We start from the raw sequence: 12,305 nt of genomic DNA on the forward strand, positions 1-12,305 counted from the left end.
CTAAAAAATACAAAAATTAGTGTGGCCTGATGTCATGTGCCTATAATCCCAGCTACTTGGGAGGCTGAGGCACAAGAATGGCTTGACCCAGGGGGCAGGGGTTGCAATGAGCCAAGATTGTGTCACTGGACACAATCTCCTTCTCAATGTCACAGAGCCTGGGCCACAGAGCGAGACTCTGACTCAATTTACAAAAAAGGGAGAATGACTGAAGATCTAGCAGTCCCTTGCAATGACCTGTGACCCCAGAAAGTCTCACAAACTGGACTCCAAGGCTGCCACAGATAATGAAAAGAGCAAAGCCCTTCTGATTTGGCTCAGCTGAATCATAATAGCTTTGAGCATCAGTTTTAAAAAAAATTTAGAGACAGGGTCTTGCTGTGTCACTCAGGCTGGAGTGCAGTGGTGTGATCATAGCTTGCTGCAGCCTCAAACTCAGGCTCAAGCAATCCTCCTGCCTCAGCCTCCCAAGTAGCTGGGACTACAGGCATAACTACCATGTCCAGCTAATTTTTAAATTTTTTGCAGAGATAAGGCCTTGCTATGTTGCCCAGGCTGGTCTTGAGCTCCTGAGCTCAAGTGATTCCCCCGCCTTGGCCCCTCAAAGTGCTGGGATTTTAGGCATGAGGCACTGTGCCCGGCCTGAGCATCAGTGTTTAGATCCAGGAAATGAACACTATGATACCCAAGGTGCATTTCCTATCTGATGGGATGGCAAAGATCCAATCAGATAATAATCAACGAGAAAGGACCGTTTCATCCATAAAATACACATGGAAAGTGCTATTATTAGCATTAAAAGACAAAGTGATACTGGGCGCAGTGGTTCACGCCTGTAATCCCAGCACGTTGGGAGGCTGAGGCGGGCAGATCACGAGGTCAGGAGATCGAGACCATCCTGGCTAACACGGTGAAACCTCGTCTCTACTAAAAATACAAAAATTAGCCAGGTGTGGTGGCGGGCACCTGTAATCCCAGCTATTTGGGAGTCTGAGGCAGGAGAATCACTTGAACCTGGAGGCAGAGATCACGTCACTGCACTCCAGCCTAAGCAACAGAGTGAGGCTCCATCTCCAAAAAAAAAAAAAAAAAAGGTAAAGTGGGTCGACTCTTCCTTACTTTTGCTTTTTCCTGCCGAACTTCTTTGGCTAAAGTCTTTACAATCTTCAGCTGTTCCTGCAGGTCAGGAGGGATGATCTTTTTGACTACGGAAAACAGAGATCTTATGATCAGAGGGGTCAGAGCTCTAGTGAGCTCCCAATCTCCATTTCCAGCCCTTGCAACGCTGAAGCTGCCCCAGAGAACAGCAGAACCTATCACTTTATCCTGCATCTCCTGGGGACTGGGAAAGCAGGATGGGAAGAAGGGAGAGAGGACTGTCCATAGCCCATAAAACATCCACCTGGGGCCTGACATCCTAAAGGGCTTTGGGACAACAAACTCACCAGTTCCATCCATCGCAAAAATCTTAATTATTTTCTGGGCTTGTAATTGGGAATAGGCAAATGTTAAGTTTTGTTTTGTTTGAGACAGAGTCTCGCTCTGTTATCCAGGCTGGAGTGCAGTGATACGATCACAGCTCACTGCAACCTCTGCCTCCCGGGCTCAGACAATCCTCCCACCTCAGCCTCCCAAGTAGCTGTATCACAGGTGTGTGACGCCACGCTGCCTATTTTTTTTATGTGTGGAGATGGGGTTTTGCCATGTTGCGGAGGCTGGTCTCAAACTCCTGGTCTCAAGTGATCTACCCGGCTCTGCTTCCCCAGGTGCTGGGATTACAGGTGTGAGCCATTGCTCCCAGTCAAAATGTTAAGTTTAATTCTTCAGCATTCTATCCCACCCACCTCCCAATGCTACTGCTTTCTATAACCAGATGCTCTCCCCAGCTGTTGTGCAGAGAGTGTGGCAAAGCCACAAGCACCTGCTCCACTCCTCTCCTGGGGCTTAGATCTTTCCTTTGCCCCCCCATTTTTCTGGACTGCAAAGGCTGTGAGACATGCTCTGAATGACATGCTGTTTTCAGGGGCTCAGGGAAAAGTCTAGCAGCCAGGAGTTTAGGCCAGGGGAAGAAAAGAAGGAAACCCACTGAATACAGAGACGGTGGTTTCTCCACTGTCGGCAAGCGGCACCCACCCATCTTCGCCAGCAGGAGCTGTATCCCTATCTCGGTTTGGCCGGTCTCCTCCTCATCCAGATCCTTCATACTCTCCTTTAGCTCCAGATAGAGGCCGCTGAGCTCTCCCATCAGACGAAGCGTTTCCACTGCCGCGGGGAAACTAGAGCTCAGTGAATCACGGTGCTCACTCGGGACCTCACTCAAGACTTGGCTCCTTTCTGATGACACTCGGCCGAGGGAGTCTGGACTCCTGAAAAGGGTGATATCTTGGCCTGGGGCCATCTGTGCAGGAATTCCAGGCTGGTCTGAGGCTTGTGTTCTAATTGGGTCCAAACCTTCCTGGCTATGCTGATCAGCACTTAGGTCCCTTGGGCCACCACAGCCAGGATGCATTGAATCAGGGCTGTCTGCGAGAGAGAAAGCACGGCTGCGCTGAGCTGCATCTGGGTGTACCTGGTCATGCTCACCTGGGCCAGGTGATGTCAAATGCTGTTGATCTGGGCGTGTAGATTCCAAGCCTGTGCTCACTGGTGTTGGGCCACGCTGGTTTATCAGAGTGCCAGGATGCATCAAACCTTGCTGATAAGTTTCTTGTGGTACAAAACTCCTTCGGTCTATACCAGGTGATGCCAAACCTTGACTGGCTAGGAGTGGTGACATCTGGCCGTGTTGTTCTCTGCTAGGAGGTACCACACCATGTGGATATGGATGTGCTGATATAAAACCTGTAGAATCCACCTGGAATGCTGAAGAGCGGCGAAGCTCTGTGCCTGGTGCTATCGAGCCTGGATGATATGCACCAGGTTGTCTCAAACCATACTGATCCATTGCAGGCTGCACCAGACCACGTGGGTATGTCCCAGGTTGAAACAAATCATGCAAATATGCACCAGGTTGTACTGAACCACGACGATCTGGACCAGGTTGTACCAAACCAGGAGGATAGGCACCAGGTTGTACCAAGTCACGTGGATCTGCCTGAGGTTGCACCAAACCTTGCTGATCTATTCCAGGCTGCACCATACCAAGTTGACTTGCACCAGGCTGGACCAAACGAGGCTGGACTGCACCAGGTTGTGCCAAACCATGGTGATCCACTCCAGGTTGTGCCAAACCAGGTTGAACTGCACCAGGTTGTGCCAAACCAGGCTGATCCACTCCAGGTTGGACCAAACGAGGCTGAACTGCACCAGGTTGGTCCAAACCAGGCTGAACTGTACCACGTTCTACCAAACCACGTTGATCTACTCCACGTTGGACCAAACCAGGACGAACTGCACCAGGTTGGGCCAAACCAGGCTGAACTGTACCACGTTGCACCAAACCATGCTGATCCACTCCACGTTGGGCCAAACCAGGCCGAACTGCACCAGGTTGTGCCAAACCAGGCCGAACTGCAACAGCTTGTGCCAAACCAGGCCGAACTGCACCAGCTTGTGCCAAGCCGGGCTGAACTGCACCAGCTTGTGCCAAACCGGGCCGAACTACACCAGCTTGTGCCAAACCAGGCCGAACTGCAACAGCTTGTGCCAAACCAGGCCGAACTGCACCAGCTTGTGCTGCTAAGTCACGCTGACCTCCAGGTTGGGTCACATCATACTGATCTGTACCAGGCTGGAACAAACCAAACTGATCTGTGCCAGGCTGCACAAAACCATTTTGATCGACTCCTAGCTGAGCCAAACCACGCTGATCTATTCCAGGTTGGACCAAACCACGTGGATCTGCACCAGGCTGTACCAAATCATGTGGATATGTACCAGGCTGTACCAGTCCAGGTAGATACACATCAGGCTGTATCCAGCCACTAGGAAATGTACCAGGTTGTACCAGACCATGCTGATCCATGCCAGGGTGGACTAAATCAGGTGGATATGCACCAGTCTGTACTACATCAATCTGATCTGTACCAGGTTGGACCATGTCAGGCTGATCTACACCAGGCTGTACCAAACCACCCTGACCTGCACCAGACTGGACCAAACCACGCTGACCTGTGCCAGGCTGGACCAAACCAGATTGATCCATTCCAGGCCAGACCAAACCACGCTGATCTGCACCAAGTTGGACCAAGCCGGGCAGATATGCACCAGGCTGCCCCAAACCATGCTGAAATCTGCCAGACTGGATCAAATCATGCTGCTCTGTGCCAGGTTGTATGAAGCCAGTTGCTTCCAAACTGGGCTGCACAAAACCTTGCTGATCTGCACTAATTGGTATCAAACCAGGTGGTACCAAATCATGCTGGTCTGTAAAAGGTGGAACCAGTCCATGTTGATCTATGCCAGGCCATACCAATCCTTGCTGGTTCATACCAGGGGGTACCAGTCCTTGCCGACCTGTGACTGATATTACAAATCCATGCCGATCTGTGACAAGTGGTTCCATACCACGTTGGTCTGTGCCAGGAAGTGTCACACCAGGCTGGTATGGGCTGAGTGGAACCATAGCATGTCGGTCTGTGCTAGGTAGTTCCAATCCTTGCTGGTCTCTGCCAGGTACTGATGGTGGCACCATACCTTTCTGATCCATGACAAGTGGTACCAGTTCCTGATCATCCATTTCAGGTGGCAGTACACCAAGCTGCCCCATGTTGAGGGGTACCACAGCATGTGGGTAAGTGCCAGCATGCATGAGTCCAGGCTGATCCATGCCAGTTGGTTCTAACCCCTGGCGATCTGGCCTTGCACGGACCTGACTCTTGCTAGTGGGCACCCTGCTGGGCTGGCCACTGGCCAAGGTTAAGTCCTGTTGAGCTGGGCCAGGACGTGCATCTTGTTCATCTTTTCTTGGATGTGTCGAGGTAAGCTTCTCTCTACTCCTTTGATGGTCCGAGTCTAATTTGAATCGGAATATGGAAGATGGACGGAGTTGTGGCATGTCAGCCTCATCATGGGCCCTCGGCTGCTGCTGTCTACCAGCACCAGGGGGGACCCTGCTTTGTTCCCTACCGGTCACCCCATCAGAGGGGTGTGCTGTGCCACTAGAACCTGATGCAGTCTGATCTGGGCCAAGACCCCTGGCAGAATCCAGAGCCTGGTCAATACTTGGTTGCTTAGTAGTGGCTCCGCTTAGAGTCGCATCAGGTGACGTTAAGGAGGTGAAGCCTCTGCGCTTAGAAAATCCCATGAGTGTTTCTGAGCCCTGGATGGAGAGAAGAAGGAAATAGATAACACTCAAAATAGTCACTATCAGAGATGGAATAAAGGAAATCTGGGATATCTGACTAAGATGATTTAGGTTCCCTGGAGAAAAAAACCTTGTGGTCCTAAAAGCTAAGCTTGACATAAAGAAACACCCTGACGTTCTGGAAGGCTAGGCATCCAGAGTTTTGAGAATCTGCATATTTGTAAATGACACATACAAAAATACGTAATTTTTGCAGCTGGGCGTGGTAGCCCATGCCGATAATCACAGCACTTTGGGAAGCCGAGGTGGATGGATCACTTGAGGTCAGGACTTTGAGACCAGCCTGGCCAACATGGCGAAACTCTGTCTCCACTGAAAATACAAAAATTAGCCAGGTGTGGTAGTACATGCCTATAATCCCAGCTAAGGAGGCTGAGGCAGGAGAATTGCTTGAACCCGGGATGCAGAGGTTACAGCGAGCTGAGATTGCACCATTGCACTCCACCCTAGGCAACAGAGTGAGATTCCATCTCAAAAACAAAAAGTAATTTTTATTCATAAAAGATGGGAAAACTACAAAATACAAGTGATCCTCTGGACTTCTGCTGAACCTTTAAATAAAGGACACAATGTATAAGTTTAAAATATAAAGTCTAGGTTGGGCACAGTGGCTCACACCTATAATCCCAGCACTTTGGGAGGCGGAGGCAGGCAGATCACTTGAGGTCAGGAGTTCGGGACCAGCCTGGCCAACATGGTGAAACCCCGTCTCTCTCTCTCTTTTTTTAAAAGATGGGGTTTCACCATGTTGGTCAGGCTGGTCTTGAACTCCCGACCTCAGGTGATCTGCCCACCTTGGCCTCCAAAGTGCTTGGATTACAGGTGTGAGACACCATGCCTGGCCTGAAACCCTGTCTCTACTAAAAATACAAAAAATTAGCCGGGTGTGGTGGTAGGTGCCTGTTGTCCCAGCCACTCAGGAGGCTAAGGCAGGAGAATCGCCTGAACCCGGGTTGCAGTGAGCCAAGATTGCTCCTCTGCACTCCAGCCTGGTGACAGAGCAAGACTCTGTCTCAGTCAATCAATCAATCAATAAACAAAATATAAAGTCTGCCCCATTGTTGATGATAAAAATGTCTACTGGAAGGTATGTGAACCATATATTTAAAACATATAGGCTGGGTGTGGTGGCTCATGCCTGTAATCCCAACACTTTGGGAGACCAAGGCAGGTGGAGCATTTGAGGTCAGGAGTTTGAAACCAGTCTGGCCAATACAGTGAAATGCTGTCTCTATAAAAATACAAAAAATCAGCTGGGTGTGATGGTGTACGCCTGTAATCTCGGCTACTCGGGAGGCTGAGGCAGAAGAATCGCTTGAACCTGGGAGGCAGATGCTGCAGTGAGCAGAGATCATGCCACTGTACTCCAGCCTGGGTGACAGTGCAAGACTCCATCTAAAAAAAAAAAAAAATACCCAGCATCCAATGCAGGAAAAGTCACAATGGCTGGCACCTGATCAAAGATTGCCAGGCATACAAAGAGGCAGGAAGACATGACCCATAATGAGGAGATAACCAACTGAGACCAACTGAACACTGGCATATGTGTTAGAACTAGCAGAGATGGACATGAAAACAGTTATAGCAATACACACACAAGCACACACTTTAGAGCCAGGTCTCGCTCTCTCACGCAGTCTGGACTGCACAATCACAGCTCACTGCAACTCCTGGGCTCAAGCAATCCTCCCTCTGCAGCCTCCCACGTAGCTAGGACTACAGATGCATGCCACCATGCCTGGCTAATTATTTTGTTTTTGAGACAGAGTTTCGCTCTTGTTGCTCAGGCTGGAGTGCAGTGGCACAGTCTCGGCTCACTGAAATCTCTGCCTCCCAGGTTCAAACAATCCTCCTGCCTCAGCCTCCCAAGGAGCTGGGATTACAGGCATGCGCCACCATGCCTAGCTAATTTTGTACTTTTAGTAGAGACCACATTGGTCAGGCTGGTCTCGAACTCCTGACCTCAGGTGATCTACCTGCCTTGGCCTCCCAAAGTGCTGAGATTACAGGCGAGAGCCAACACGCCCAGCCTTTTCTTTTTTTCCTTTTTTTTTTTTTTTGAGACAGAGTCATGCTCTGTCACCCAGGCTAGAGTGCAGTGGCACGATCTTGGCTCACTGAAACCTCTGCCTCCTTGGTTCAAGTGCCTCAGCCTCCCAAGTAGCTGAGATCACAGGTATGCACCACCACACCTGGCTCATTTTTTGTATTTTTAGTAGAGACAAGATTTCACCATGTAAACCAGGCTGGTCTCAAACTCCTGACCTCAGGTGATCCTCCCGCCTCAGCCTCCCAAAGTGCTGGGATTACAGGTGTGAGCCACCACACCCAGCTAGCACTCATTATTTTTAATTCCTATCATCCTTAGAAATGATAGGGTCTCATCTGATGCCCTTAAAAAAAACTGTACCAACTTTTCTAGGACCGCATTCCTCCCCCTGCCTCTGGCTGTTATGTCCATTTTTCTAGGACTTTGAGGTATTCTAAAAAACCATTATTTTGATTTTAGTCACTATGGTGCCCTAAATATAAGCTCCCAAAGATATCCATGTCCCCATCTCCCAAACGTTACCTTACGTGGCAAAAGTGATTTTGCAGTTGTGATTAAGGATCTTGAGGTGGAGAAAGCATCCGGGTTATCTAGGTGGATGCAGTAATGAAGTCACAAAGGTCCTTACAAGAAGGAGGCTGAAAGTGATGTGGCCAGAGCCAAGGGCTGCTGGCCACACTTAGAAGCTGAAAATGACCAGGAAATGGATTCTCCCCCCAGAGCCACCAACGGGAGCCAGCCGGCCAACAACTTGACTTCTGCCCCGTGAAACGTGGTGCTGGCCTTGCATCCTTCTGAACTGTAAGGTAACAGATCTGTGTGGTTTGAAGCCACTAAAGCCGTGGTCATTTGTTGGAACAGCCACAGGAAGCACACATTGTCCCCTTTTTCCACCCATGACTGACTGGCTAGTCTTTCCAGTTTACCTTTTTTTTGAGACAGTTTTCACTCTTGTCGCCCAGACTGGCTGGAGTGCAATGGCACAGTCTCGGCTCACTGCAACCTCTGCCTCCTGGGTTCAAGCGATTCTCCTGCCTCAGCCTCGTGAGTAGTGGGGGTCACAGATGTGTGCCACCACACCCTGCTAATTTTTGTATTTTTAGTAGAGACGGGGTTTCACCATGTTGCCCAGGCTGGGCTCAAACTCCTGACCTCAGGTGATCCACCCGCCTCAGACTCCCAAAGTGCTGGGGTTCGAGGCATGAGCCACCATGCCCCGCCCCTCTTGCAACATCTTCTGATGCTGCTTTCCTCTGAGGATGAGCCCTGAAATCAGGAAACAGTCCTGGAGAACCCAGGGTGTCTTCTGTACATAGATATTTGGCACTCTCCAAGATGGCCACTTGGTGGTGCCAAAAGCTTTACTCTTTACCCTCCTCTGTCCACATTTTCAAACGGCCCTCAAAGTTCGCTTGATTGTTTTGATAACCCACTTGCCCAAAGCCAGTGGGAGGAATGTGAAGACCAGAAGGGAAGCCAAGTCTCATCTCAGAGGGCCATTTGAAAGTATCCAGCTTGATTTTATTCAGATGAAGGTAGATTGGGAATCTGAAAACTATTTGGTCATCTGTACGCTGAACCAAGACAGACAGAAGCATGCCTGCGTGCAAAAGTCATCAGCAGCAAAGGATCCCCTACGGAGGTTTTCATTCCACGGTCGGTCACCATGTCCACTAATAAGGAAAGGTCCCACATTTCAGGACACACTGTAAAGAAAGTTTGAAGAGCTACAAAAGCAAATAAAAACTACACTCAGGTACGATTTTCTGTTGACCCAGTCGGTTAGCAAAACTCAAAAAATTGGGTGCCAGCATACAGCACTGGGGAATGTCAGGGACAAGTGCTCTCTTCCACTGCCAGCGGCGGGAATCTCCACTGGAATTGCAGCCATGGAAAGCAATTTGCCAACGGCTAGCCAAATCACTAATGCACATTGTTTCTATTCACACATGTGAATGTTGCCTTGCTCTTAAGATTGGAAAAACCATGTAAAATATCCACATTATGAAACTTCTGAACGATGAACATCCATAGAACAGGATCCTGTGTAGCTGTACAAAGCAAGAGGTTCTGGGGAGCCCCGCCCAAGACCACTGCCCAGGCCCCCACTGGTTCACCGCTTGTGAGGCTCTCCAGCCATCCGTAATCGCCTGCTCCAGCTCTTCCCAGGTGACCATGGTGACTTCTTCTGCACCAGGAGCCAAACTGAGCTTCCGGCTGACCAGTTCCTGACAGTGACAGGCAAGACACACGTACCCCTTGATTAATCCCAAGAAGCTTTAGGAAAAGACTTGGTCTAACAGGATCTGGGTGGGTCCTTCACAGCCCTAGCCCCAGGGAGAATTCATCACCCTTCAAGTGACCAGTGAAGGCTGGGCAGCCAGTTCTCTGTCCCATGTGGGCGCCCAGTAGAGAGCTGGGTAGGCATGGAGCAGATTTCCCTCTAATCCTAGGGGCAGAGACTTGGGAGGCAGAAGGCACACATTGCCTGCCCCGGAGGGACAAGCCCTGGAGAAAGGGCCATGCTGAGAGAGGGCCAGCCCCCTGGAAATCCCCTTCCCATGGAACTGGCTGGTATTACCAGGAATTGTTCTCGATCTTTGAATTGCTTCTCTAGTTCATCAACCCGCTGTAAAAGCACCTGGAAGAAGAGTTCAGGGAAGGAGAATGACAGCAGCCCCTACACACGCACACACATGCACACTCGTACACGAACACACCCACACACACTGATGCACTAACACACCCTGAGACACTAACACACACACTCATACACTTGGCCTCTGGAGTAGCTGAGATTACAGGTGTGCACTAGCACACCTGGCTAATTTTTGCATTTTTAGTGGAGATGGGGTTTCACTATGTTGCCCAGGCTGGGCTCAAACTCCTGGCCTCAGGTGATCCACCTGCCTTGGCCTCCCAAACTGCTGGGATTCCAGGTGTGAGCCACCGCACCTTGCCCCTCTTGCAACATCTTCTGATGCTGCTTTCCTCTGAGGATGAGCCCTAAAATCAGGAAACCGTCCTGGAGATCCCAGGGTGTCTTTTGTACACTCACACACATTCACACACACACACACACACACACTGACTCAGTGTCAGGAGATGAGGAAAGGGGGAATTTGTGTGGCTTTTATGGAAAGGGAGGGTTTCTTCTATTTGGGTTTTTTTTGTTTTGTTTTGTTCTTTAGACAGTCTCACTCTGTCGCTGAGGCTGGAGTATAGTGGCGCAATCTCCACTCACTGCAACCTCCGCCTCCCAGGTTCAAGCGATTCTCCTGCCTCAGCCTCCCAAATAGCTGGGACTACAGGTGTGTGCCACCATGCCCGGCTAATTTTTGTATTTTTTGGTAGAAATGGGGTTTCACCATATTGGACAGGCTGGTCTCAAACTCCTGACCTCGTGATCGCCCGCCTCCGCCTCACTAAGTACTAGGATTACAAGTGTAAGGCACTGCACCGGGCTGTTTGGTTTTTTGAGACAGGCTGCAGCGTAGGGGCGCCACCACAGGTCACTGCAGCTTCAACTTCTCAGTCTTAAGTGATCCTCCCACCTCAGCCTCCTGAGTAGCTGGGACTTCAGCCCTGCACCACCACATCCAGCTAATTTTAAACTTTTTTTTTTTTTTTGTAGAGATAAGGTCTTGCCACATTGCCCAGGCTGGTCTCAAACTCCTGGGTCCAAGCAATCCTCCAGACTCAGCCTCCCACAGTGCTGGGATTCCAGGCAGGAGCCCCTGCATGCTGCCTTCTGCCTGGTTTTTACCTCCCAGCCAAGCGCAGGAAGGGAAGTGAGATGCAGGGGCCCCTGAGGGCGGCATGGCAGGAGCAAGCGCTGCTGCAGAGATGGGACCTCTTGTCCTGGATTCAGTTTGCTCCAACCCACTCATGAAAGTCTGGAGGATGAGGCCCACCTTGCCTTGCAAGGAAGGAAGGGTTCCTTCAACAGGAGCTGAACATCTGTGCTGTCTAAAGAGAAAAGCACCTCAAAAGAACCAAAGCAAACGGCTACAACTTAAAGTGCTCACTAGCATATGTGGGATTAGAAATATATTAATAATCACAGATAAAACAAGTTGCTTTTTATAAATTATGCAAACCTCTAGAATCTAAGATTAGCTAAAAATTAAAACAAAAGGCCAGGCACGGTGGCTCTTGCCTGTAATCCCAACATTTTGGGAGGCCAAGGCAGGAGGATCTCTTTAGGTCAGGAGTTTGAGTCTGGCCAACACTCAAAAACCCCATCTCTACTAAAAGTACAAAAATTAGCTGGGCGCGGTGGTGCGCACCTATAATCCCAGCTACTAGGGAGGCTGAGGCAGAACTGCTTGAACCAGGAGACAGAGTTGCAGTGAGCCAAGACTGCACCACTGCACTCCAGCCTGGGCGACAGAGTGAGACTCTGTTCAAAAAAAAAAAAAAAAAAAGTTAAAACAAAAAACCCACCACACTTTAAAGTTTGGAAAGGAAAGCAGACATACTTCCCAGACCAAAAGTGAGGGGTACTGGGGTCTCGAGACCCAGGGTGATGTGGCAGGAAGGCATGAGCAGCCACAGCTCCCCTGCAGGGGCTTGGCCTCCTCTTCCTGGCCTCTCTTTCCCCTCCTGTCTCTCCTCTTGGCCTCCCCGCCCAGCTGTCTTCCTAATTGCTCCTGCTGTTTCTTCTGGGCCCATCCTAATGTGGCTCTCAGACATGCTTGTCTATTACCTCCAGGCGCTGCCTGCGTTGCTTCCTGGAGCTCACTGGAGAATACTTAATGATGCTCAGTGATCTGATGCACTTCTCCCTCCAAGAAAGCAAAAGTCCAGCTGAAGGCCAGGTGCAGTGGCTTACAGTTTTGGCTAAGGATACGTGAGCAGTTCCAGACCAGCCTGGCCAATATGGTGAAATCCATACAAAAATTAGCCAGGTGTGGTGGCACACGCCTATAATCCCAGATACTTGGAAGG

The 12,305-nt window shown here is 50.1% G+C and overlaps 1 protein-coding gene across 1 annotated transcript in view; it reads right to left on the reverse strand.

Moving 5' to 3' along the window:
- QRICH2 (glutamine rich 2) overlaps positions 1-12,305 on the reverse strand; it is a 28,363-nt gene that overhangs the window by 14,086 nt on the left and 1,972 nt on the right. Inside the window, exons 2-5 of the mRNA XM_017972865.4 lie at positions 9,937-9,996; positions 9,473-9,583; positions 2,134-5,260; positions 1,120-1,205 (exon numbers count right to left, since the gene is read on the reverse strand). Coding sequence (XP_017828354.4) covers positions 1,120-1,205; positions 2,134-5,260; positions 9,473-9,583; positions 9,937-9,996 — 3,384 coding nt within the window. The remainder of the gene's footprint in view (positions 1-1,119; positions 1,206-2,133; positions 5,261-9,472; positions 9,584-9,936; positions 9,997-12,305) is intronic.

The sequence above is a fragment of the Callithrix jacchus genome, chromosome 5, assembly GCF_049354715.1.
Source record: "Callithrix jacchus isolate 240 chromosome 5, calJac240_pri, whole genome shotgun sequence".
NCBI classification, from domain to species: Eukaryota; Metazoa; Chordata; class Mammalia; order Primates; family Cebidae; genus Callithrix; species Callithrix jacchus.